A 26,845-nucleotide genomic window follows, 5' to 3' on the forward strand; every position below is an offset into this window, starting at 1 on the left:
GGCAAATGATGTACGTGACCGACACCACGAGCGATTTGGCTAGTGACCAATCCTCAATGGAGACAACTGACAAGGTGAAAAAGAGAAATTTTTGTTACAGAAGCTTTTTAAGTTCTTTCTGCCCTTATCATTATAATCTGAAGTAGTTACGTAACATTCCAAGGTATGTGTTACTGCTCTTTCAGGGGGAGTGACTTTAGTGATATTTAGGGATTTGCTGAAATTTTATGATACCTTTCTGATGTCCACAGTCTCTTCAAATATACGAAAACTCAGTGAATTCTGATTTCTAAGCATTATGCCAGATATTACGAATGCTTGTTTGTTCATTCACTGCTTCTGTAAGTAATCCTAGCCTGGCTAAGTCATGTTATATAATGGAACTTATAAAGCCCTGATTGCGTTCCTGTGAACCTGGTGTTTCCAAAGAACCCAGAGGAGAGCCTTAAAGTTGCCTCATAGGATACATGAGGAAAATCAAGTCCAGAGATTTTTAAGGCAACTTCCCCAACATCAGTTATTTCACAGAACAGGCTTCCCTCTACATTTTCCATCCCGCTTTGGTTTTCCTTCCCATGATCACGAGGCTACCTCAAGGCCACGACAGAGACAAAAAGACATTACAGTTCATTCCTCACTTTATTTGCATGTCCCACAATGACTCCTCCCAGATACTAAATTCAAAAGAAAAACCACAGTTCCTCAGTGTTAGCACTAATTTAAGATAAAATCATTTCTTTTAAATGTCTACTTTACCCTTCATTTTAAATTGCAAAGTATGTATTTACATGTTTATATACAGATAACTTCAAAAATGAATTAACCCCAATCTTGGTCCAGGAGTTTCCACTTTAGAAGTGGGATAGTTCTATGCTATGTACATCCTCTTCCAAAAGTCTCTTAGGACTTGATGAGTTCCAAATATTTGTTCATAAATGGTTCCCTGTAAGTTTAATGGACCAGGTACTTAATTTCTGAGTAAATCAGAGGAAATATTACAGAACATGCTTTGTACAATACAGCACCACTACTGAGAATGGCTCGGGGTTTTGTAATCCAAGGTTCCGATTTAAAGCAGAAATATGTGGCATAGATTGCCACAGCAAAGAAGTGTCCAATTAAAATGAGAGGGTTAGGAGACAGGCTGTAAGAGAAAAAAAAAAAATGCATGTATTAGTAAGACCCAGCAATTAAACTTTACTCATAGAAAGATTCTAATTACATATCTCCTATAAAAACTAAACACATATTCTGCATTCTAGAGGACTCTGGAAGCTTGTGTTGCCTGTGCTCTGACAGCAGGGACAAATAAATGTTCTTATAAGAAACTCCTTAGAATATACCCCTGTCTGTCAGAGAAGCCAGGAACTCTAAGTCTGTTTGACATACACTGTATGTGTGAAGCTGTTTTCTTTCACTGTTCTTGAGATCTCTGCCTCAAGTACCGGGATGGCCTGACCTGTGGGAGTCTTAGGTTTTACAGAAGGAACAGTATTGACATTTCAGATTATAGACAAAGGAGTACAGACTTAAAGAATTTTACTGTGCAGACTTTTCAAGAATAATTCTACATATGTCTGCACTGTCAAAACCATTAGTGAGTTTCACAAGTCCCTGCACCTTAATCAAAGTAAATTTTTAATACAGATTCTTCTATTATCCATGGTTCCCACAGGTCAGATCATGTGGTTAAAACCACCGGCAAAAAACAAGGTTCTGGTTTTGTTTTGTTTTGTTTTTTTAAGATTTTATTTATTTATTTGACAGAGATCACAAGCAGGCAGAGAGGCAGGCAGAGAGAGAGGAGGAAGCAGGCTCCCTGCTGAGCAGAAAGCCCAATGCGGGGCTCTATCCCAGGACCCTGAGATCATGACCCGAGCCAAAGGCAGAGGATTTAACCCACTGAGCCACCCAGGCGCCCCAAGCTTCTATTTTAATCAGAGCTTTGGCCTCATCTACCACCAGCTTCTATTCAACACTATTTTCCCAGAAGTAAAACACAGGGCTAAATGTTGCTTTCTTCATTTCTCTGAGCAACTTTCTGATTAGGCTTCTTAGGGACAGTAAAGTTGACAAAAGGTAGAAGGAAGAAAGACTTGCAGTAATTCATAAACTGAGCAGTCCAAAGAAAATCTGAAAGATCTGGTTCCTTTGTGTCAACAAAACAACTTACACAGAAAGCAGCCCAACAGGACCAGCAACACATTCTCCACCAAGTTTGAAATAAAGAAAACAGGCTTTTCTTAGTTGATGTAGGGAATCTAAAATAAAATTTGGAAGTTAAAGTTGTTTAAAAAGTTATTTAAAAGTTATTTCCTTGACTGTGTTGTAAATTCATTAAGTGATGCAAATATTCTGCAAACTTTTTGTTCAAAAACACAATTCTAGAAACCAAATTCCCAGTCTCTAAGATACCCAACTTGTATCTCTAAGCAGTAAACTATCAAGTAAAAGGACAGCTATGAAGGTAAACATTAACAATGCCTTAGATCTGTATAGTTTTTCATACTTTTCAAAGTGACTGATTAAACCCTCACAACATAGTATTATCAACCAATAATTTTATTTGGAATAAATGTTTCTTTAAGGTGTACCTAGATTTTTTCTTTAGAACAGATTAAAGAAAGATGTAATATGGTACACTTACTCCAATAAAACTCTTTCTTCCTCTGATCTTTCATAACTTTTTAAAAGTTTTTTGTTGACAGATTCAAATTCATAATGTAAGAAAATCAAGAGCTTAGGAAAGCTTAAAAAGAAGCACTTTGAACAACTCAAACCTTGATTCTTCCCTTTTTACTTGCCCACCCAGCCATTTCAGCTTCCATACCAATTGGCAAGAGAAGTTTGACTGGCAAACACAATCAGTAAGTTGTTTTTTTTTTTTTTTCTTTTAGCAAGAATAATGCATGTAGAGGCTACAGAAGGTACTTGTATTATCCTTTGTACTCGAGTCACCAAAGCATAGATCGCTGGGACCCTGACCAGTTCATAGAAGTAGCTTTGTTGTATATATCTGAAGTAATAGGACTGGAATTACATTTATTCCTGAAAACCTACACATCCAGTTTCGTTAATCTACCATTAACTAATCTACGCTGCTGGACTTGGGCAGTGGCATGGTCACCTCTAACTCCATTTCTTTTTTTTTTTTTTTTTTTTTTTTTTTTTTTTAGAGGGAGAGAGAGACCACAAGTAGGCTGAGAGGCAGGCAGAGGCAGAGGGAGAAGCAGGTTCCCTGCCGAGCAAGGAGCCGGATGTGGGACTCGATCCCAGGGTGCTGGGATCATGACCTGAGCCGAAGGCAGCCGCTTAACCAACTGAGCCACCCAGGCGTCCCATCTAACTCCATTTCTAATACTGCTTCTGCTAAATCACGTTTTCCTTAATATACAGACTGACCATCGCCACTTTACAATACGGAAACAAAAACAAAAACATGGGACTATTTCAAATGAGTAAAAGATTCATTTTACTTGTGCACTGTAATAGGAGACAAAATCCAAACTTGTTATGCAGCTCATACTCATTTTAAAAAATACTACTTCGAAAAGAAATTGAAACTTGTGTTCAGAAAGAAAAAGATTAACAACTGTATTACATTTTAATTCACGGTCGGAAAGATCCTCTATCACAACTTATGCATTTATGGATATGCGTGCCCTGATCTGGACCAGAGGAATTAATAAAGATACACTACTGAAGTAGTGCTGGGAAGGTTGTCTTAAGCCTTCCACACAAGGTGGTGGATACATGATGATTAGAGGCGAAAAATCTTGCTCAAGGATGGAGTTACAAAGGGCTGCCACTTGGGATCCAGCAGACTGGGGAAACACGGCTATTTCTCCTCATCACTAACTTGTTTACAATTAAGCTCCCTTCCTGTGCTAAAAATCTGCAGCTCAGTAATTTTCGTTTAAAAATATCTATACTTACCATCTGGAGCAGAAAATAATTCATAAAGAGCCTGAGCAAGGATATTCACAACAAAGGAGTGAGATGTTTTTCTTGCCCAATAGAATGATTTTTTGGCCTAAAAAAGAAAAACATCACTTATTACATGGTAAGCGTGGGGGGAAAGCACAAATCAATGTTTACAATCCCCTCAAACTGATGTTTATCCTGAAGATCATCTATAAGTAAGCATATCTTACATTTATCATTTATATATACACACAAAACATCTCCAAAGGAATGGGATTTCCAAAACTCTAAAGCAAAATATACAATTTCTATGAGCAAAATGGTCCATTCAATCCAATGTGACATAATATTCAAACACAGAAATTTAGAAATTCTGTGAGATTTGTGGGTTGCACAGGCTCACGGTTCTTTATGCCTGAACAAGACTGCCTAAAGACCAGGACTTGGGATCAGATTCCTGGGTACTGATCTCCCCAGTAAGGCCCCATTCCTCTTAGGCCCAGAAAGAAATCTATTGAGACATTTTTGCCAAAGAATAATATCATACCTGGAAAACAGCTGCATCGTCATAAAGGTCAGGGATACCCTTTAGCAATTTTCTCCATAATTTCAGATCTTTAAAAACAACAGTCATTCCTCCTCCAGTAAGAGGATGTCTCATATTATATGCATCTCCCAAAAGAAGAACACCTATAATGAGAGAATTTAGATAATGACATCATCCTGGATGCATCCCATAAAACAAAAACAAAAATTCTTTGTTGTTAATTAATAAACATTATGAATGTCCGTACGGTTCTAAGGGAAAGAAAGTAGGCCCAGGAGGATGATACACAGCCACATTGTGGTTTGAATTAAAAAGCAATTATAAGCAGATACTCCAAACCTATCTGAAGTTAATTTAAAGGACTAAGCCTTGACTGAATCTTATCTGAAAATGAGCCCCTTGATTCAAAACTTCAGAAGCAGGAATGCCGCCCTCTAGGTGCACGTTCTGAGCTGCCAAAGATTCCCCAGCCACGGTCAGCCTGGTTAATGACCTAACACTCACGGTGACATCTCAACAAAGCATTAATTTCATTTAATCTAAGAGAGAAATAGATGGCCATAATAATAACATTAATGGAACAAAATTATGGATAGTTATTTTCTGCACTGTCACAATATGCTACATTTACAACTAAATATAAAATACATATAATAAACATTAACTTATAAAAAGGAAAACTTCTAAATATTAATTGAAATTTATGTATGACTCGTATCTCCCACTAAAAACCTGCTCAAACTACAAAGAGCTTTTATTCCTCCTCCTCCCTAGAACATTTCTAATTCCACCAGTTATCGCTGCCATGTTTATGTCCATTTGGAATTATCTTCTTCATTCTGTTTTGCATTAGTCTGTTTAAAAGATCAGTAGTTTATTAAGCCTGTTTTTCCATAGCAAATTCAATCCGTTATGTTCAGGAACCATAGTGTATCAACAGCTCCCAATCGGACCTCTCTTTGGAGCTCTGCACTCACATCTTCAGTGGTGTTCCACACATCTCCACTCAAATGCTTTACCAGCACTTCATACCCAGTATGTCCGAAAGTGAACTCATCACCTGTTCCCACACGTCCTTAAACTTGCATTCTTTTTCCTTTATTTCCAATATCATCAAATAGCTGGCAAAATTGCCAAAACCTGAAACCTGGAATCACCAAGAGGCCTCATTGTCCTTCACTACAACAGCCAAAGAGTCACCACGTTGCATGCATTCTATATCCTAGAAAGTATGGGATTCCATTCCCTACCTTCCATTTCTATAGCCACAACCCTAGTTTTAACCTTTTTTCACCATTCATACGAAATAATTACATAGTCTTACTAGATTTAGCCTGATCTCTCCTCCAAGCCATACTCCACAACATATCAAGAGTAGTATCTCCAGGGGCGCCTGGGTGGCTCAGTGGGTTAAGCGCTTACTCTGCCTTCCGCTCAGGTCATGATCCCAGGGTCCTGGGATTGAGCCCCACATTGGGCTCTCTGCTCAGCAGGGAGCCTGCTTCCTCCTCTCTCTCTGCCTACCTCTCTGCCTACTTGTGATGTCTGTCAAATAAATAAATAAAATCTTTAAAAAAAAAAAAAAAGAGTAGTATCTCTAAAATAAAAATCTAATTATGCCACTATCTCATTTAAAACTTTTCAATGAACTATTAGAAACTAATAAATGAGTTCAGCAAGGTTTCAAGAGAAAGATAAATATGCAAAAATCAATTCTGTTTATATATACTCGCAATGAAGAATCTTAAAATGAAATTAAGAAAACAAGTCTATAATAGCATGAAAAGGAATAAGATACTTGGAAATAAGTTTAACAAAAGAAATGTAAAACACTCTGAAACTACAAAATATTGTTTAAAGAGAAAATTCTCACTACATTTACAAATTAATTTTTTTTAAAGATCTTTTTTTTTTAAAGATTTTATTTATTTGACAGACAGAGATCACAAGTAGGCAGAAAGGCAGACAGAGAGAGAGGAGGAAGCAGGCTCCCTGCTGAGCAGAGAGCCCGATGTGGGGCTCGATCCCAGGACCCTGGGATCATGACCTGAGCCGAAGGCAGAGGCTTTAATCCACTGAGCCACCCAGGCCCCCCTTAAAGATCGTTTTTATTTGACAGAGAAATCACAAGTAGGCAGAGAGGCAGGCAGAGAGAGGGGGAAGCAGGCTCCCCGCTGAGCAGAGAGCCTAATGCAGGGCTCGATCCCAGGACCCTGAGATCATGACCTGAGCCGAAGGCAGAGGCTTAACCCACTAAGCCACCCAGGCGCCCCTACAGTCAAATTAATTTTGACAAGAGTGCCAAGACACTTCAATGGGGAAAGAACTGTATTTTCAGCAAATGGTACTGGGACAACTGGATATCTGCACACAAATGAAGTTGAACCCCTTCCTCACACCATACACAAAATTTTAACACAAAATGGATCAAATATACCTAAATGAAGTAGCTAAAACTATAAAGCTCTTAGAAGGAAATATAGGAATATAAATCTTCATGACCTTGGATTGAGCAAAGACTTTTTAGATATGGCATCAAAAACACAATTGACAAAATAAAAAAAAGATAAACTGGGCTTTATGAAAATTAAAAACTTCAACGGACTCCATCACCACGGAATGAGAGAAGTTTGTGCAGCTCATTTATCTGATAAGGGATTTATATCTAGAATATATAGAGAACTATTGGAACTCAACAATAAAAGATTTTTTTTATTTGACCAATTAAAAAATGTGCAATCTGAATGGACATTTCTCCAAAGAAGAAATACAAATGTCCAATACACACATGAAAAGATTTTCAGCACCATTATCCATCAGAGGAATACAAATCAAAACCACAATGAAGTACCACCTGACACCTAAAAGAAGGGGTATGGCTAAAAAGACAGATAATAGCAAATGCCGGTGAGGATGTGGAGAAACAGAACCCTCATACATTGTTAATGAGAATATAAAAGGGGGCAGTCCCTTTGGAAAACAGTTTGGCAGTTCCTCAAAGAGTTAAAAGAGTTACCATACGCAAGAAAAGTGAAAATTAAGTCCACGCAACAACTTATATGCAGATGTTCACAACAGCATTGTTCGTAACCTCCAAAAGTGCAAACAAATGAAATGTCTATCAACTGAAGAATGGATAGTTAAAATGTAGTATATGCACACATGGAATACTATTTGGCCACAAAAACAAATGAATGACATGCCACATGGATGAACCTCAAAGAAGCCAGTTACAAAGGTCCACTGACTACATTTATAGGAAATATCCAGAATAGGCAAATCTATAGAGACAAAAAACAGATTACTGGATGCCTGGGCTGGGAGTGGGGGAAAATGAGCAGTGACCGCTAATGGGTATAACATTTCTTTTTGGGGTGAAGTTTCTAAAATTGACTGTGGTGATGGTTGCACATATCCATGAATATACTAAAAATGAACTGTATAAACTTTAATGGGTGAACTATATGATTTGTGAATTACATCTCAATAAAGCTATTAAAAAAAAAAAAAACTTTTAAATGACTTTCCACAGTCTATAGGATTAAAACTAAACTTTTAAAGAAATACCTTACCTATCCACTACTCTGACACCTATCGTGTGCTCCAGCCATAGGAAACTACTGGACTTGACTGAAGTGCCATCACTTCTCAGCCCTCGTGGCCTTTGCAGATATTGTTCCATCTACTTACAAGTCCCTATTTCACTGTCCACCCAATGAGCTCCCACAAATCCTTCAGGCCCCAACTCCAGTTTTATTTCCTGAGACACATCTTCCCCAATCACCCTTGACAGTGCACAAGATCCCCCCTACCCCCCGAGCATGCGCACCCCTTCACAGTGAACACTGTGGTATATGAGTGGGCTTTGATTACAGCATTCATCAACAGTGTTCTGAAAGTACCAGTTTATACCCCTCACTAGAAAAACTGCCTTCTCTAGATTTAGGACTATACTTAACTGCTATAGCCCCAATAACTAGTATAATGACATTCACACTCATTATGAAATAATCAAGACATCATAAAACTAATTTTGGTGTTAGTAATGTGTTCACAGTAACCAACCAGTCCTCTGTCCCACGTATGATTCCCAGTAGCATAAATTCCACCCCATATTATATTTGGAATATTAAATTTGAGTATTTACAATACCCTTTATAAAATCACTCCAATAAAACAATACCTCGTTTATTTACTGGTGAAGAAGGAAGAAAGCTTGCTGGCATAGATCTCAAACGAGAATTCTGAGTGGCTTCCAGGAACGGTTCTTTGAGGTGATCTGCAATAAATCCCATCCAACCAAATAAATGGTTTATAAAATTTCAATTTCTAATTATCACATGTTCTTATCAAGTTTAAACAAATACCTTCTATTATATGTTACATACAATATTTGCTGTATATGTTATATATACTTTGTGATAAATCAAGAACTAATTATTCTATTAGTATGATTGTTCATTAAGAACCTAGTTATTCAAGCTAAGGAGTGACTAAGGATTCTAAGAGAGATGTAATTTAAATAGATACAGCTGAATGAACAAAAAAGCTAAGAGTGAAGCAAATTCAGAAATGAGACAGGGAAAAAAACCACCCCCTTTCCCCCAAATGTTAACTGCCAAGTATCATATTTAACACTTAATTTACCATCACCGCCATATTCTTGGAATTACAGATGAAATATACTAGCAACCCACAAACAACAGGAGGGTATGTGTGGCAGATAAAGGGTAAGTTGTAGAGAGCTCTACTTTTCTGAGCTTTAGTTTCTTCAGCTATAACATGAAATGCTTGAAAGAGCTCATCTCTGAGACACTCCCCAGTTTAAAGTTTTGTGCTCCTACCTGTATAGAAAATGAACTGTATTTTCATGCAGTTCCCATTGTAATCTGGGAATAGAGGAGCAGAATGCCTAAGCTGAAATTGTTCCATTCCCATAAGGAGAATTTCAATAACCTAATGACTATTAATATAAACCTATAAATAGTTTCCCACCATGATCTCAGGGCAGTCGGGATTCGAAAAGGCAATCTACGATAAAAGAAAAAAATGCTAAAAATATCACATTATTGACTATTTTTTTTCTTAAATGTGAATAATTCATTTTTCCTCTGAAAGCTTCAAAAATGGCTTCACTAAGTACAGATGTATTGAAATGCTGAAAATGTCATTATTAAAAATCTAAGTAAGGGGCACCTGGGGGGCGTAGTTAATTGAGCGTCCAACTCTTGGTTTTGGCGCAGGTTGTTATCTCAGGGTCGTGAGATGGAGCCCTGCGTCAGGCTCCATGCTCAGCTGAGTCGGCTTAAGACTCTCTCTCCCGGGGGCACCTGGGTGGCTCAGTGGGTTAAAGCCTCTGCTTTCAGCTCAAGTCATGGTTCCAGGGTCCTGGGATCGAGCCCCACATTGGGCTCTCTGCTCAGTGGGGAGCCTGCTTCCCTTCCGCTCTCTGCCTGCCTTTCTGCCTACTTGTGATCCCTGTCTGTCAAATAAATAAATTAAATCTTAAAAAAAAAAAGCATTAAAAAAAAACTCTCTCTCCCTCTGCCCCTCCCCATCTTACTCACACTTTCTCTCAATCTCCCTCTAAATAAATCTTTAAAAAAAATCTAAGTTAGTCCATGTGTACCTTTATATCTGTTAATATTCTGTTATTAAACAGAGTGCTTTCACTTAGATTAAAAAATAACTTCAAAAATAAACAATTTTTAAACAAAATATACCCCTACCAAAGACAGTTTCCCATAATATCACCATTGGCAAGCAGGGTTTCCCTCCAGTTTTATCAATATTCTTTAAAAGATTTTATTTATTTATTTATTTGAGAGACAGAGATCGCAAGTAGGCAGAGAGGCAGGCAGAGAGAGGGGGAAGCAGGCTCCCTGCTGAGCAGAGAGTCCAATGCGGGGCTTGATCCCAGGATCCTGGGATCGTGACCTGAGCCGAAAGCAGAGGCTTTAACCCACTGAGCCACCCAGGCACCCCGAATTTTATCAATATTCTTAATATTTTAATTAATACCTTAAATTTTTACTTTTCCTTACATATTCCCATTCTCAAAAAAAAAAAAAAAAAAAAGCCAGAAAGCAATTTTTTAGGAGTGTTTTACAAACATGTCTGAAATTTCACAAAGCCTTTCTGTACTCAACTCCAAACTAGAAAAGATCTTGAAGATCGATTACAGCTCTCATGTTCTGAGGAGGGGATGTATGAGCCAGACATGCCTGGCCTCAACCTTGGCTCCACCACTTACTAACAGTCTATTCTTGGGGGAGCTTACTGACTCCTAGTTCCCTCATCAATAAAATGGGGATAATGATAATGCCCTATCTCAGAGGGTGACCGTGTAGATAAATGAAATCAAGTTTTTAAAGCACCTTATAGTAGATACTCAATAAATGGTAGCTACCATTTCTACAAAAGCCAAGCACTAAAGTTAAGGAAGTAAGAGAGATAGTTTAAGAATTAAGAGACCTTACATCAGTAGCCAGGCTACCTAAAAAAGTACCATTTTCCCCAATACTAATAATTATTCTGAAAACAATGATTTGATTCTTAACATGAAAAAATATATAAATTATTTTCTTTTAATTTGGAGATTTTTGTATGTGCTGGTTAAACAACTCAACTCCAGCGTAACTGACTGGGTGCGTTTTTTACCTGCCAACCTATCTCTGGCCTAGTTTTAGTGAGAACTGGAGATGGATAGCCCTTTGTGATACTTACTTTCAGATTACAGATTACAATGTGAATGAAATCCTATTTCTTACCAGGTAATTGTGGATAAATTTTTTCAGCCATGTATTCTCTTAAGTTCCTGGGCATTTCTCCTCGAATATCAACAAGTACTCGAGTTTCATTAGATGAAATCTGGTAGATGAGAACTGGACTCGGATTAGCCAAAATAAGTTCAGCATGATTAGCTTTAAACTGTGGTGCGTTCTAGGAAAAAAAAAAAAGGAAAAAAAAAATATATATATTTTTTAGTAACTTTCAAATTCCAAGTTGCTTTTATTTTTCTACAATTACATTCCTATAGTACCTTCATAAGAAAGCCGACAAAATGAGATGAAACAGAAACTTTATTGGAGATCAGGTTTTTCCTGAACTTGGAAAAAAGTCCATCTGCAACAACAGTCAATGGAGCGTGGAGTTCCTACAACAAAGACAAACAATGCTCAGCTAAATGGTTAGAAATACACAGTAAAGGGACCATTCTCTTAAAATGTGCATTCTTGTAAAACAGTTACATATTTTATTGGACAATGTAATAGAGGATAATGAAGATAATGCTAAAAAAGAAGCTGTTACTGGGCTCAAGTTAATGAATGACCAATCTCTACAGACACTTCCTCTTGAGAGGACTGCCTGCCTTCCAAGCGCTACCATCCAAACCATCTGGGATTAAAGCTACACTTTGATGAACAACAGGGGAAACAACTAAAATCCAAGTGTGGACCACAGAATACTGAATCTCATCACAAAGTCCAAGGACGACTCCACTGTTTATTCTAGAATTTTCTAACTTCATATATTGTTTTCAATTAGTGGCTAGCGCTTAGAATAATTTTTGTACACATGGATGTAGGTCCCCATGTTATCTTGCAATCACCCCCATCAGAGTACAGTTTCTAGGTGGTGACCCTAGGGATCAGCCCAGAAACACCAACAGATTAGCCTTTCACTTTCTCTTCTCTTACTAAACCAACATGAGCAGGTACTGGCAACTATTTCACTCTGCAATTTCTGCAGAGATTCTCTTACTTTTCCCTGTCAGATTAAAACAATTGTTTGTTTATCCTAATCATTTCTTTTACGTTGAATCCTTCCTTTTATCACCTTCCAGGTCCTCTCTGTCTCTCTGCACATGTATACTTCAGTTTGATACTGCTGATCTAGTGGTGCATGTCTACAAAGCTGTTTGTACAGAGTTCTGCAGAGCTCTGACAAGCAATGTGTTGCAGTCTGAAATCACCCTGCTGCAGAGGGCTTAGAGAAAACTCCGTCTATCAGACGAGTGAATCGGTGAGCCTACTTTTCAAAGGAGTAGGAGAAAAAGGAGGAAAAACATGTCTTAAGAAGAACTAACATTGGCTATCTCTCACCTTGGTGTCCCCGGTTTCTTTATCCCTGTACTGAACTCCTATCACAGCATCATCTTCTTCTAGTAACTGTAGCACGATGCCTTCAATAAACTTTGTACTAAAGGATAAGCAGAAACAAATTATACAATAGCACACCTGAACAATTTAAATAAGGAATGACAAATTCCTTATTCCTTATCTCCAGTGTGCACACATGTACATAGGGAAGGTCTGGAATGACAAAATGCAAAAACATCATTTATGGACTTTGGAATTAAGTGTGGTTTTTATTTTCTAACTTCTTGAAGTTAAATACATATATACTGATGTAATGATTTTTAAAAGTAATACGAGCTTTTTACCTCATTTCATTAAGAAAAATATATGCAGAGAAACTTCACACACCACACAAATTCATACACAGATGGGAAAATATTGAATTGGGAGCTTATCCACCAAATTACTCAGAATAGTTACTTCTAGTCAAAAGAATCATGGATAAATTTTACAATCTTTGTATTTGTGTGTATTTTCCCATGTTTCCACAATGAACACATTCTACTTCCACAGATAATCAAAATCTCAGTCCTAAGGGTAAGTCCACTCACACCTTTACCTGCTTTCTCAACACTTCTGCCCTTGCTAATGAGATGAGGGTTCTCATGTGCAAAACATCCTCAGTTATAGTGCTTAAGGGCTAGGGGCAAATAGAAGTTAATAATTAAGAGAAGAGCCAGTCCTGTCCAACTAGGGTTTTCCCTTGAAGTCTCTGTTTGTTCTGACTTTTAACAGAAAATACGGTAAGCACAAACCCCAACTCCCAAATAGTTAGATGAGGACTCAAACCTCAGTTGCAACTGTATCCTTTAAATTACAACAACATAATAAAACTACACAGTGTATTCAGTCAAAGGAAAAATCTCGATAGTTCTGTCATTTAAATGGAAATTCTCTACATGATATTATCAACAAAGGCAAGGCAGATCTAACATTCTTGTAACTTAACAGTTTACTTTAGAACACCTATGCTCTAGCCCCTACCCAAACACTTATGACAATTTATGAAATAATATTTGTGCAAAGGCCAAGTTCAAATGTGTTTCTTTAACATTCTATATCTGAGTAGTCTTACTTGGGCTCTGCCATAGCTACTTTCCGGAGACCCATTATGAATCTTCCATGATGGAAAGCTCTTCCGCTCCGCACCTGACTGTTTTCTGACAGAGGATAAGGAATCTGAACTTCTGATTTGCTTTCCTGATCATGAATTATGTAGCCATCTACCACCTGGGCATCAATACCTTCCACTGCATCTGCAAAAGAATTCAGGGCAAAAAAATCAATTTTGTTAACATGCTCAGAGTTCTAAGGATAAGGAGGCATCGAAAATGAGTTTCTGTCTTCATAATGCAATGAAACCATTTTGACAACTAGACATTAATATAACTATTTCAGAAATTTTAACGTGTCTGGAAGACAACCGTCTTAGCAAATTTGTAATACCACAAAAGATTAATATTTATATATAAAATGTATTCATTAAATTCCATAGGAAAAATATTAAGACCCTCGTAATAATGGCTGAAAAGTTTATGTGTATTCACGTGAAGCGATACAGAAATATTGAACACAGCAGAGAAATGTTCAAAACCTGATTTAAAAAAAAAAATCAATGAATAAATTAAAACACTAAGATATAAAATCTATCAAAATTGCTGGTGAGATTGTAATAAAACTGATAAATTTACTGGTCATACGGTAAACTAAAAACATTTTAGAAAGTAACTATAGCACTAATTATCAAGAACCAAAAAGAAGTTACAACCTTTGATATAATAATCTTAAATCTTGTAAATCTTCATCTATTGTTCATCCTAAAGATATAATTTTTGATAATCTTTAAAGTTATATGCAAAAATAAGTTCACTATAGTGTTATCTCTAATAAAGAATAACTGAAAACAACCTAAATATTTATCTAAATTAGAAAGATAGAGTACATTATGAAATATCAATTGAGAATATACCATACATAGGCCTAAAATCATAATGGTTAGTATATTAAGCTGAAGTACATTAGAATAATGAAAGAAATAGATGAAAGAAAATCTTCAGAAACACTTCTATCACACATCTAGGCTATGATCAAAATAAATTCGTTTTCTGATATTCTTTTTAATTGTACTTAAAGTCCAAACAGACAGAAGCTGGATTAATATTGTACATATCTGACCCAAAATCAAAACTAGTTAGTTTTTCAGTATGGTTAACAAATTATTACAGTTAAAATTCAGTCAGAGGTTCAGTACACAGCCATCTTAAAAGCTGCCAGTTAACAGTGTGTTTGGTTTGGATCTCAGCGAATTGCCAGCTGTTTCTGACCTAAATATTTGAAACCCATCTGGTATTTCTATATTGCTTTGTCCAGCTACTGAGACAGTTTTGTTTTTCTTAACCCATAGCTGTATTACAGAAGTACTTGAAATGTTCAAAGATTTTATTCATTTATTTGAGAGAGAGAGTGAAAGAGAGAGAGCATGAGAAGGGGAAGGGAGAATCAGACTCCCCACTGAGCAGAAAGCCTGACATGGGACTCAATCCTGGGACTCAAGGATCATGAACTGAGCCGAAGGCAATTGCCCAGCCGACTGAGCCACCCAGGCGCCCCAGTACTTGAAATGTTTAAATTGGCCAATTTTAGGACATACCAGAAAATGTAAAAAGTATAGTAGCACAGCAAAACTTTTCCTTGGGTAAACTAACTTAAGATAAGCTAAATAAGGTTTAATTTAAGATTTCTTAATATCTGTCTCTATCTCGACTTTATTGATAAAATCAAATATAGCCCACTTTGAACACTTTTACTTTCTTAAGCAGACAAAAGGACAGTACCCTACACTTCAATGAAATTCATGCTTAAATACTAGATGTTAACATTGAAGCCAGTGACTTAACTTAGAGCTATCACCATCTATTAATTGTAAAGCTCCACACTTAAGATACTAGGACTACTGGTCAACATATCAGATAAGATGAAATGGAAAACATTCTTCCACATTAAAAAATGCAGAATTGCCTGCTATAAACAGGCAAATTAAAAAAACAAAACTAGCAATGGAAAAAACAAGAAACAAAAAACCACCAATACTAAAAATGGAAAGCAAATTCAAAGTCAAACTAGTGAGCAAGTTTTAAAGGCAACAGCATAAGAGCATCAGAACCACAAGCCTAAATGACTGGAGTTTTAAGGACCGCTCCTGAATATGAGGTAGGGGTTCCCCATGGCCAGGGACAATGAAACTTAGCACCATTCATAAATTTCTTGTCAATAAAATAGAAACCACAAAAACTCAATTCAGTGTCCTGAGATATGGCATGGAATCCAGACATACCTTTGTGCCATGACCTGGTATAAAGTCTGAACCTCAAACTGAGTACACAGTGCATAATAAAATAGGTATCATTTATGAAAGCCCAAATATAAACCAGAGTCAAAGAATAAATATAACAAAAGATCTAGATGCATGAAACTTTACTTAAATACATTAAAGACCTAACTGAATGGAGAGTATACCACATTCATGGATAGGAAGTCCAAATCAATTATTTCAAAACTGAGGTATAGATTCAGTGCTAGTTCAGTAATAATCCTGACAGACTTTTTTTTTTTTTAATCTAATTCGAAATTATATATAGAAAACAAAACACCAAGAAAAGCCAAAATAATCCCAAAGAAAACAAGATGGGAAGTAAATTCCTCACTAGATATTAAGATTTAATATAAAATTATAGAATTTAAATTATAATGTATTAATTTTAAGAATTCTAGATATTAAGCTTAAGCCATAGGGCAATCAATTATTTTTTTAAAGATTTTATTTTTTTATTTACTTATTGACAGACAGAAATCACAAGTAGACAGAGAGGCAGGCGGGGGGTGGTGGGGGAAAGCAGGCTCCATGCTGAGCAGAGAGCCCGATGTGGGGTTCGATCCCAGGACCCTGGGATCATGACCAGAGCTGAAGGCAGAAGCTTTAACCCACTGAGCCACCCAGGCGCCCGTGGGCAATCATTAAAAACCCATATTCAGGGGGCACCTGGATGGCTCAGTTGGCTAAGCATTCAACTCTTGATTTCAGCTCAGGTATGATCTCAGAGTCCTGAGATCAAACTCTGCATTAGGTTCCATGCTCAGTATGGAGTCTACTTGGAATTCTCTCCCTCCCTTTCCCTCTGTCCCTCCACCTGCTCATGCAATAAATAAATAAATAAATAAATAAATAAATTTTTAAATTTTAAAAATAAATAAACACTCATATTCAGGAAGGATAAATCCATATTACATTAAAAATCCATACTCGAGGGACGCCTGGGTGGCTCAGTCAGTTAAACGTCTGCCTTCCCCTCAGATCATGCTCCTAGGCTCCTTGCTCAACAGCCTACTTCCTCTGCCTGCTCTGCCTGCTGGTCCCCCTGCTTGTGTGCTCTCTCGCTCTCTCTCTCTCTCTCTCTGACAATAAATAACTAAAATCTTTAAAAACAAAATCCATACTCCAGAAAGTAACTATACCAAGTGTTCCTTTATCCACATCTCATACCTCAGGGGAAATGAACAGCATAGTAAATGTTAATGAGGACTCTTATTTTTTTTTTAAGATTTTATTTATTCCTTTGACAGAGATCACAAGTAGACAGAGAGACAGGCAGAGAGAGAGGAAGGGAAGCAGGCTGCCTGCCAAGCAGAGAGCTGGACGTGGGGCTGGAGCCCAGGACCCCGGGATCATGACCTGAGCCAAAGGCAGAGGCTTTAACCCACTGAACCACCCAGGCGCCCCTGAGGACTCTTATTTTTTATATTAAAGTTACTCATTGTATGTGGACTGGCTAAAATACTTCAGAGATGCTCCTTACTCTTGCATAAACTACATATAAAAATCCATTAAGGCTTGTTACTACAACCTCGATGATGTGCCCTGAAGTTAGATCTCTAAATGATTCTATGTAGAGCCATTACTTGGAGAGCATTTCTGGTTGCCAGATGTTCAACTATAAAAGTAACCAAGTCCTGCTCAGGATATTGCCACATCCTCAAGTGAACCTCTCAAGTAAGGTGGAGATTAAGAAACCTAAAAGGACAGAGATGGAATGTCCTTTCTTCATAAAGCACTCTTTCCACTTGGGTCCTAGACCCTGCGGGCTTTTGCTTTTCCTCTGCACTTCCTCAGTTCCATCTTTTTGATTCCCACTCACCTCACTGATATCTATGCATCAGAGCACCCCATGGTTCAGTCCTGGACCTCTCCTGGTAATGTCTTCAAGTCTTATTTAAATGCCAGGACTCCTCTTTCTCTCATACCTAACACCTGATTCATCAGCAAGTCCTCCTGACTCTTCCTTCAAAAGGCATTTCCAGAATGTTACCACTACCCACCTGTCTACCACTATGACCCAGTTCCAAACCATCAATTCCCACTGATTCTGCAATAGCCTCCAAAGAGGTCCCCCTGCTTCCATCTTGGCCACTTTATGATCTACTCCTTTTTCCTACAGAATAACATGAATACTTCCAAATAGTATTTTTAATCACACTTCTAAAAGGTGAGATTGAGGGGCATCTGGGTGGCTCAGTGGGTTAAAGCCTCTGCCTTCAGCTCAGGTCATGATCTAAGGGTCCTGGGATCGAGCCCCACATCGGGCTCTCTGCTCAGCAGAAAGCCTGCTTCTCTCTCTCTCTCCTGGCCTCTCTGCCTACTTGTGATCTCTGTCTATCAAATAAATAAAATCTTTAAAAATAAATAAATAAATAAATAAAATGTGAAATTGAATAACTCCTCTTCTTAAAATTCTCCAATGGCTTCCCTTTGAACATAAGCCAAATCCACATAGCAGGCTACAAAATGCTAGAGACTCAGCCCCCATGATCTGACCATTATTTACCCCTTCTCCCCTTCACTCACACAACTCCAGTTAACACTATTGTCGCTCTACACTCTTCAAAGAATTTGTGCCTGCACGACCCTGAGATCATGACCTGAGCCGAAATCAAGAGTCAGACCAATCGATTAACCAACTGAGCCACCCAGGCACCCCCAAAACATACCTTCTTTATCCTCACATCTACATCTCGTTACTGCCCTATTTCTGTTTTCTGTTACAGAAAAACTCAAGAGTGCTTTTCTAGTCTCAAATCTTAATTCCCACTCAACTTCAGTCTAGGTTTGTCATGTCACAAGCAACCTCCAAATTGCCAAATCCCACGGTCATTTTTCTATACTCATCTCACCTGAGCCTTCATTAACAAAGCGTGACATAACTGTCCTCCCCTTTCTTGACACATAACCATTCCCGCCTACTAGAAAAACTCTCTCACGTATTAAATGGCACCAAATCCCCTGGCTTTCTTCTAGCATTCTGCCAGCTGCCTCTCAGACTCTTTTTCAGGCTTTTCTTCTTCTGCCTGAGCCTTAAACAGCAGTTTCCCAAGACTTGGTTTATTCTGTCTTCTCTTTTCTCCCTACATGCTCACAATCGCTTATTGTGGCTTTTAAATACTACAAATAAGCTGATCCCTCTGAAATGTCTAACTCCAGCCAGCCCAAACCACTCCTCTGTGCTAGAGAGTCATATATTCAGCTTAACTTCTCCACTTGGGTATCGCAACATGTCCTGCAAATCATCCCCAGTGCCTGTTCCTCTCTAGGTCTTCTTATCAGCAAGTGATACCACCATCTATCAGCTGTTCAAACCAAACCTATGAATCACTTTTAATACCTCCGTCTCCCTCATATCTCACACCAATCCCATAGCAAGTCATGCCGTTTCTGTCTCATTTTAACATCAGTCTGTCCACTTCTCTTTATATCCTCTGCTACCATGCTAGCCCAAACCACCGTCATCTGTCATTTGAACTTAGCAATGAGCTCCCACTAGCCTCTGCATTGACTCTTGCTACCCCACTGCCACAATCCTACAGTCTATTTGCCACATTTTATCCACATATTCTTTTAAAACAGCATTCTACCAACTGCAGGGTGTGACTCAATGGTAAATGAATGAACTAAATGAAATGTACTTCAACTTGTGAACCGTGTACTTGGGTAGAATCACAAGGATTTAAAAAGTAAAATGAAACAAACTTCAGCCAAATATATGTATGTATGTGCAGGGTCAGAATGTAAAATGCGTTTCTTATTGTGAGTAGGCGTCTAACGTTTGAAGCCACTTTATACAGGCAGAAACCGGGTCACGGCCACACTCCTGATCCACCGACTGCAGAGCCTTCATGATGTGGCTGCTGCCTCTCTCTCCATCCTTAATCTCAAGCCATTCTCCCTTCCCCATCACCCAAAACTTCCTAGCTACACTGCTCTCCTTTTCAGCTCCTTGAATAAAACAGCAAATACTTACATAGTACCAATCATATACCAGACGCTGTTCTGAGTGCTTTGTGTATATGACTTCATTTCATCCTCATAATAATCTAGGAGGCAAGGACTCATATAAAATGCCCATTTTACAGATGAAGAAACTGGTACATAACAGGTTGAATAACTTAGCCAAGGATACACAGCTTTTTAAGCTCCTGAGCTGGTATTCAACCCCACGCAATCTAGTTCCAGAATCAATGCTCATAATTCCCACACCATCCTGCCTACCACATGAGACAAGCAAGCTCTTCCTCAGTTCAGAGCACAAGCGTATTTTGTACTCCGACCCTTAAGAGGGGCCGGTGAATCTGTCTCATTCACCAGTACATCCTTGGTACCAAGTCCAACACCTCAGACAGAGTAGACAGTGAATAAGTATTCCCGAAATGAATAGTTTGTGTTTAAAAATCGATGGTTTAACAGATGATACTTAAATAAAAGATTCTATAAAGGACACATAATATGTACCTTACCAGGGATAGTTCCCTTCACCTTTCACTAAACTTCACGCCTTCATTCTAGTTTTCTAATCTTTAATTTTGACCATTTCTGGTTTTTAGCCACTTTACTGTATCTCTTCATACACTAAAGCCTTATTCTTTGCTCTCATTTTCATGCAGATCTGTTGGTAAATAGGAACTTTCAGAAATGTAAATAAATTGTAATACCTTTTTTACCAGTTAAAGGATAGTCTAAAGTGAAGAGTGCTTGCTTATACCACATAACTCCTAAAAATTAATATGAACCTACCTTCAAGATCAAGGTCTTGGAGGACATGATAACCACCCGGCTGCAGAAACTCTCCAACTATCCTGTCGGGCTCTTTTAAATCTCTCTCAATTACTGTCACCTTTCTTCCATCTCTGGAAAGCATGGCTGCCAAAGCAGAGCCAACTACACCAGATCCCACAATGATAACTTCAGGATCATTCTGAAAAGATACTGAAGAGGCAGCTGCTCCTATTAAGGTTGTTTCTGAAATATTGATTCCTTTTTTGTTCTGTTTAAAAAAAAAAAAAAAAAGTTAATTATATATCCACACCTGCTATCCTTAAATCATGCTACTACTATATCGAGACTCTGGACTTCCCCATCTTGAGCAAAAGGTACATCTTATTATCAAACAAAATGCACTATATTTTTAAATCCGGATCATATATAAAAATGACAGATATCAAAATATTTAGTTAAGTAAAAATGTATAATTATGTCCCAATAAAATTAAATATATCTTCTATTTTTCCACATATATTTAGAAAATGCTATTATACAGCCATATTTAGAAATCCACACCAGGCTAAATATAAATTATGTTTACAAGGGGCTCCGAAGACTTATTATAGGGAAAATTCTGTCATTAATTACTCAATTCTTCAAGTACATTCTAAGCATCTACCAGATGAAGATCACATACAGCTTCTATTTCGACTTCATATTGCAAACTATTCAGCACCTTTTACATGTTTCCACTATTTATTTTTATTTTCTCCTTCTGGATTTTCATCTGAAAAAAATCTATCTCACCCTAACAATTCCTTTTCATTAACAAGAAGACTGTCAAATCCTGGCTATTAATCTATTAATTGAGAATTATTTAACTCAAGAGAATTCTGAAAAGACAAAATAATTCCTCCTGTCCCTTGGGATTTGACCCATTCATATTTGAGTCCTTAACATATAAGAATATATTTAATTTGACCCATCTTGACACTCTAAGAGAGCCTAGCCAAACAGTTGGTCCATTTAGTTATAAACATCAAACCTATCACTAGTTGGGCTGATGATGAAAACTTTAGTCATAAGATGATGAAAAAGTCCTGTTTTGAGATTTATGCCCACTCAGAGTAACAGTGCCTGTTGGGTTTTTTAACATGAATAACTCAGGGTTAAAATAAGTTTTTTTCTTGGTATGTAGGTTGACAAATACAAATAAATTTCAGATACAGAATTGCATGGAACAATATTCTTTGAGTTCTCTGGCCGTATTGATTAAGATAAGCCCAAATGCCATTTTGAAGGGATTTTAACAGAAGACCTGAGGCAAAAAGGAAGGAAATAAAATCTAAAATCTTTTAGAACTTTGATTCTCTGTGATTTTAATATGCATCCAGTCTTCCTTCACTCTACAGGGACTGGGGCCTTGTCCATTCCATTTTTTTAATAATTTCTCTTAGAGAAATTACCTTTTGTCCTTAAGACAAGTCTCCTCTTCCCATAAGTATTTCTTAATGGCCAGCATAACTGACTATATTTAAACTACTGTTCTGAAAGCAAGATAAGCCCTCTTTGGATCTTAGCCACTTCTTAACTAGTTTTTCTTCCTCAGTTTTCCCTGTTAAACACACACACACACACACACACACACACACACACACACACTGTCCTGAAAGGGGAGTTTAGTTAGTTAAGTCATCCAGACAATGGTCAGTAAAAGCACTAATGGGAAATTAGCACTCGATGAGAGTCCACCAAGTCCCTGATGTTTAGGAATAAGCAGAAAGCCTGAAGCATTCACAAAATGGAACCAATCATTGATTGCTGGCAATCCAATTCTCCCTTCCCCAAAATGTCTCAACATCACATGATATAGCATTCCAGGCACCTACACTAGTGCTCAGCGGCCTTGGCAAAAGTTACCTCAGATAACACCAAAGATTTCAAACTGAGATTAAGATCCCCTCTCCCTCCTTTCCTGCTGCTCCAAGCCATACCCACCATTACTGCTGCTCAAACACTAGTCAAAAGGTTCCCAACAGGGGCGCCTGGGTGGCTCAGTGGGTTAAAGCCTCTGCCTTCGGCTCAGGTCATGATCTCAGGGTCCTGGGATCGAGCCCCGCATCGGGCTCTCTGCTCTGCAGGGAGTCTGCTTCCCTCTCTCTCTGCCTGCCTCTCTGCCTACTTGTGATCTCTCTCTGTCAAATAAATAAATAAAATCTTTTAAAAAAAAAAAAAAAGGGGTTCCCAACATGTTATATCTAGAAGTACACTACCTTTAGACTAGTAAGAGCTACTATTTACTAGTCAGTTACTAATAAGAGCTTCTATTTACTAGTCAGTTAGGGGTCACATTACATCATTTAATTCCTTAGCTAAGAGCAAGACTGGTGCCACCCCGGTCTAACAGAAGAGGTAACTGACTCTTTCTTACAGAAAGGAAGGTCTTGCCAAAGGTCTGAGCCAGAAGTGGTGGGGCAAAAGTTCTAATTCAAGTCCTCCCTTCTACAAACCTTGCTAATCTGTACTGTGGATATAGGAAAATAAAGTAGCTCTGGAACCCTCAAGGAGTAAACTACTTTTTTAGGCCACTCGTCGTAACTTGGAATAATCATCACCCCTCACTTGCTTTCCTACTCCAGTCTCTCACCGGACAGCCCCGCTACCATTCTCCTGCCCCTGCCATCCACTCTCCTCACACCAACTGGAAATGCTTTCTAAAGTTAAAATCAAGTATTGTTACTCCCTTGCTTAAAATCGCCCCGTGCTCTCGGGGAAAAAGTCCAAACACTCACGGCCAACAGGCCCTAAATGTTCCAGCTTTGAAGCCAGATCTCTTCTCCCTCATCTACCATTGTCCTCCTCTGCTGTCTTTGCAGAAGGCCTCACGTCCCCTGTGATTGAAGTCTGGCCTCAGAATTAGGAACTTGCCTGAACTGTGGACCTTAGTCAAGTATCCACATGACCTGGAACATTAAAGTACTAATTTACTCAAGGCCCCACTGGCAGCGAAAGAGGAGGGGATTTTGCCCAAGACTTTTTAAAATGCTGAACTAATTTTTACTCCACCAGCCTTCTGAAGTGTTCTTTCTGTTACTCTCCCCCGCCAACTGTCATTTATAAGGACCCGCCAGCTGTCATTTATAAGGACAGGACTTAACCCGCAGCCGCTCTCATTCTCCTCAGGTACAGATACAAGGATTTCAGTAAAACACTTTTTCCCAAAAAGTGATTCTGTCCTCCTTCAAAATGAAATTCTAACATTTCATTTCCCCTTTCATAATCAAATCAATTTCGAAGAGCACTGGCTCAAGCAACACTAAATGAAACAAATCTTTTCAATCACTCCTAACAGTGGCAAAAATGTAGCCAAGGAACAGTCAAGAGCTTAAAAACAAAACGGAACAACAAAAACCACAATTAAAGGAGAATTTACCATAACCAGATTATCTACATTGCTGCCTTCTGGCCTTAGCGTAGACGAAAACTGACATTTGAGTGACCCCAACCCTAATTTTAAAAAGAACACCCTCACTCATTTGCCTACTTAAAATTCCACCTACCCTCCTAGACCCAAGTTGCTCATTATTTTCTGATCCCGGGGGCGACTTGTCCCAGAAGAAGCCAATAAGAGGCAAGGCCGACAGAATATCTGAGAAGAGCGCGAACTGGGAACGGCTCTGCCGGCGCCCCAAGAGGGCTCCGCTCCGGTAGCGATAGCGGTAGGAGAGCACCAGGCCCAGGGACAGGAACACGAGCACGCACAGCAACAGCTCCTTGTTGGCAAAAGAGACGAAGTCTCCGCATTTCTTGTAAAAATATGTGAAAGTGGCAATGCCCAAGAAGGTCCACATCGTTCAAAGGCTCCTCCGGTGCTCCCGGGTCAAAGCTAAGATCCTCTTTTTCTCTGTAGGGTTTTGGTGGGGATTTCCCCAAAATGTGTCACCAAAGGGAGCACGAGGAATTGGCCAACCTCCAGCAAACACCGTCACAGGATTACAATTCAAATCAGAGGACTCTACAAAATCATATCAAGCTGGTATCAAAGTATGGAAAGAAGGGAAAGTTGTCCAGACTTAGAAAGCAGTATTAAAAAAATCGCCTGCTCCAACAGCTCCCGGCCAGGCTCTCCTCTTCCCAGCAATCCATGTATTTCTTCTGGACGGGCTTCTCCAGGGTTGCTGCTGGTGGCGTCTCCGAGGCCGCTGTGGGCTCGCCGTGCAGGAGAACCGTCCTCGCCCAACTGCAGCAGGTGCCCTTTCAGAAGTGGATGAGGAGACCAAAGAAACGTCTGGGCGCGGCCTGGCGGAGAAGCCGAGCGCGGAGAGACGCCGCCCCGCGCCCGGCCTGCCTCTTCCCACCGCGGACGGCCTCGGACTCGAGACTGTGGTCCCCGCGCACACAAGCGCAGTCACCAGCCCCCGAACCTTCCCGTCCGCGCCTCCGTTTCCCCGCGGGTGAACGGCGGTCTCCACGGAGCTTCCTCAGAGGGCGGCGGCTCCTGACCGTCTCCTCGCCAGCATCCTTCGCGGGCTGCCGCTGCCCTCTCCGACCCGGTGCTTCCGCAGTAACCAGAGTAACCACCACGTGTCCTTCGCTCGCCGCTCGCCCCCGCGCGCTGGGAAGGTCCAGGGGCTCCGCCCAGGCGAGGACCAGGAGGCGGGGCGCCAGGGCACGATCCCGCCCCGCCCTGCGCGCCCGGGCGCCCGCCCCGCCCACCGCCGCCGCTAGCCAATCAGGGCGCGCACCGCGCGGTAGGCCGAGATGGCGCTATGCCGCGTTTGACCAATCGCGGGCAGCGCGACCCGCGCGGCGTCGCCGGGTGAGGGGCTAGGGCGATGTTGCGTGGTGTAGGGTGGGGGCGTGGGGTGGGGGCGTGGGGTGGGGGCCTGCAGCCGGGTGGGCGGATGGGAGGGCGCTCGCGGGTAGCTAGGGATGGAGGGGGCGGAGGGGGTCGTTCCCTGCGTCCCGCGGTCCGATTACCGGCCGCAGCCCGGGCCGCTGGGGTCCTGCGGGGGAAGAGGTGGAGCTCGTTCCGAGGAAATCGCTGCCGGGAGTAACGCCGCCTACTGTCGGACCGGGGCCAGTCATCCCGTGAACGTTTTTGAGCGCTTATTGCGAGGCTGGGGGATCCCAGAGATGAATCGGACACAGCCTTTCTGTCCCCAGCCGGGTGTGTGAAGAGGGCAGTGGAGACCGGCGCGTGGAGAACGTGACACATTCAGGCCGAACTTCTAGAAGAACGAGTTGGGCCGACTTGTGTCAGAAGGAAGGAGAAGATATGCGGGGTGTTCCCTTCCTTCATCCAGAACTGCAGGCGCCACGCGCTTGTCACTGTGCTGAGCCTGAAGAGGCACTGATGTTCGTGGCCCTGTTCGCTCGGGATCAAGCAGAAGCGCGGGGAGGGGGGCCCGCGGGCAAACACGCCGAGGTGTGTCGAAAGTTCCCTGAGTGCGCGAACGGGAAACCGTGGAAGAGAAGGCCGCCCTTCCCCGCCCTCTCTTCCTCCGCCCGGAGGAGTCGGGGAGGACCTTCGGGAGGTTAACTGAATTGTGTCCAGGACAGAGTATTCTAAGGGGAAACGAAAACATGTGTAAGAGCTGCAAGGTGAGAGGTGGCCCTTGTTAGGAAATGATGAAACCTCCCTCGGATTCACTGAGGACCGAGTACCAGTGCTTCAGCTCACCCTGTTAGGCAGTGTTAAGAGACCTTAGAGACAGGGGAAACCCCCCAAAGAAACAGGAAACATGGTGGACCTGTCTGGTGGGAGCAGGAGTCTTGCTGGAGACACAGCTGCCACCAGAGAAGCTGTAGGAGGCCAAGAGGAAGTGGAAGAAGTGCCAGGTCTTCTCTTCCCCAGGGGCCCAGGCTCCCACTACTGTTCTCTCAACTGTTGGCTAGACACCAGCTGAAAAGAAAATTTGGGAAACTCAGCCTGCAGGGATTGGCCCACCTGTGATTCAGAGCAAAGCATGAGGTATTTCCCGTAGGTTTGAGCACAGGTAGGAAGGCCTAGGATTGGCTCACTTCCTAACATTTACGCCTCTTGATTCTTTTTCTCATTTTGTTGTGTTGATGAGGACCTAAAGCACAGTATTGAAGAGTGCTAGGGATATCAGCCTTCCATGCTTATTCCTGGTTTTAGGATTA

General features: G+C 40.2%; 1 protein-coding gene and 1 long non-coding RNA gene across 2 annotated transcripts; one reads left to right on the top strand and one right to left on the bottom strand.

Annotated features, from left to right (window-relative positions):
• Positions 1–620: 620 nt before the first annotated feature.
• SQLE (squalene epoxidase) lies at positions 621–25,098 on the bottom strand. Its single transcript, XM_032873548.1, has 11 exons — positions 24,259–25,098; positions 20,732–20,981; positions 13,688–13,868; positions 12,577–12,673; positions 11,514–11,627; positions 11,242–11,413; positions 8,655–8,750; positions 4,472–4,614; positions 3,937–4,033; positions 2,174–2,261; positions 621–1,144 (listed from the first exon to the last, which is right to left on the bottom strand). The coding sequence occupies exons 1-11, from the start codon at positions 24,547–24,549 to the stop codon at positions 952–954; spliced, it is 1,722 nt and encodes a 573-aa protein (XP_032729439.1). The 5' UTR covers positions 24,550–25,098; the 3' UTR covers positions 621–951.
• Positions 1,677–2,671, top strand: LOC116877061. Its single transcript, XR_004384533.1, has 2 exons — positions 1,677–1,713; positions 1,926–2,671. It is a non-coding gene; the product is annotated as an uncharacterized LOC116877061 (long non-coding RNA).
• Positions 25,099–26,845: the final 1,747 nt, after the last annotated feature.

Source organism: Lontra canadensis, unplaced genomic scaffold, assembly GCF_010015895.1.
Source record: "Lontra canadensis isolate GAN:19392208 unplaced genomic scaffold, GSC_riverotter_1.0 scaffold49, whole genome shotgun sequence".
In the NCBI taxonomy this organism is placed as follows: Eukaryota; Metazoa; Chordata; class Mammalia; order Carnivora; family Mustelidae; genus Lontra; species Lontra canadensis.

Coding starts and splice junctions, on each gene's coding strand:
- SQLE (XM_032873548.1), bottom strand. CDS start 24,549: ATGTGGACCTTCTTGGGCATTGCCACTTTCACATATTTTTACAAGAAA. Junction 4,615..8,654: donor TTCACCAGTAAATAAACGAG/GTATTGTTTTAT, acceptor CTCTCATTATAG/GTGTTCTTCTTTTGGGAGAT. Junction 1,145..2,173: donor CCTGTTGGGCTGCTTTCTGT/GTAAGTTGTTTT, acceptor TTTCTCTTACAG/CCTGTCTCCTAACCCTCTCA.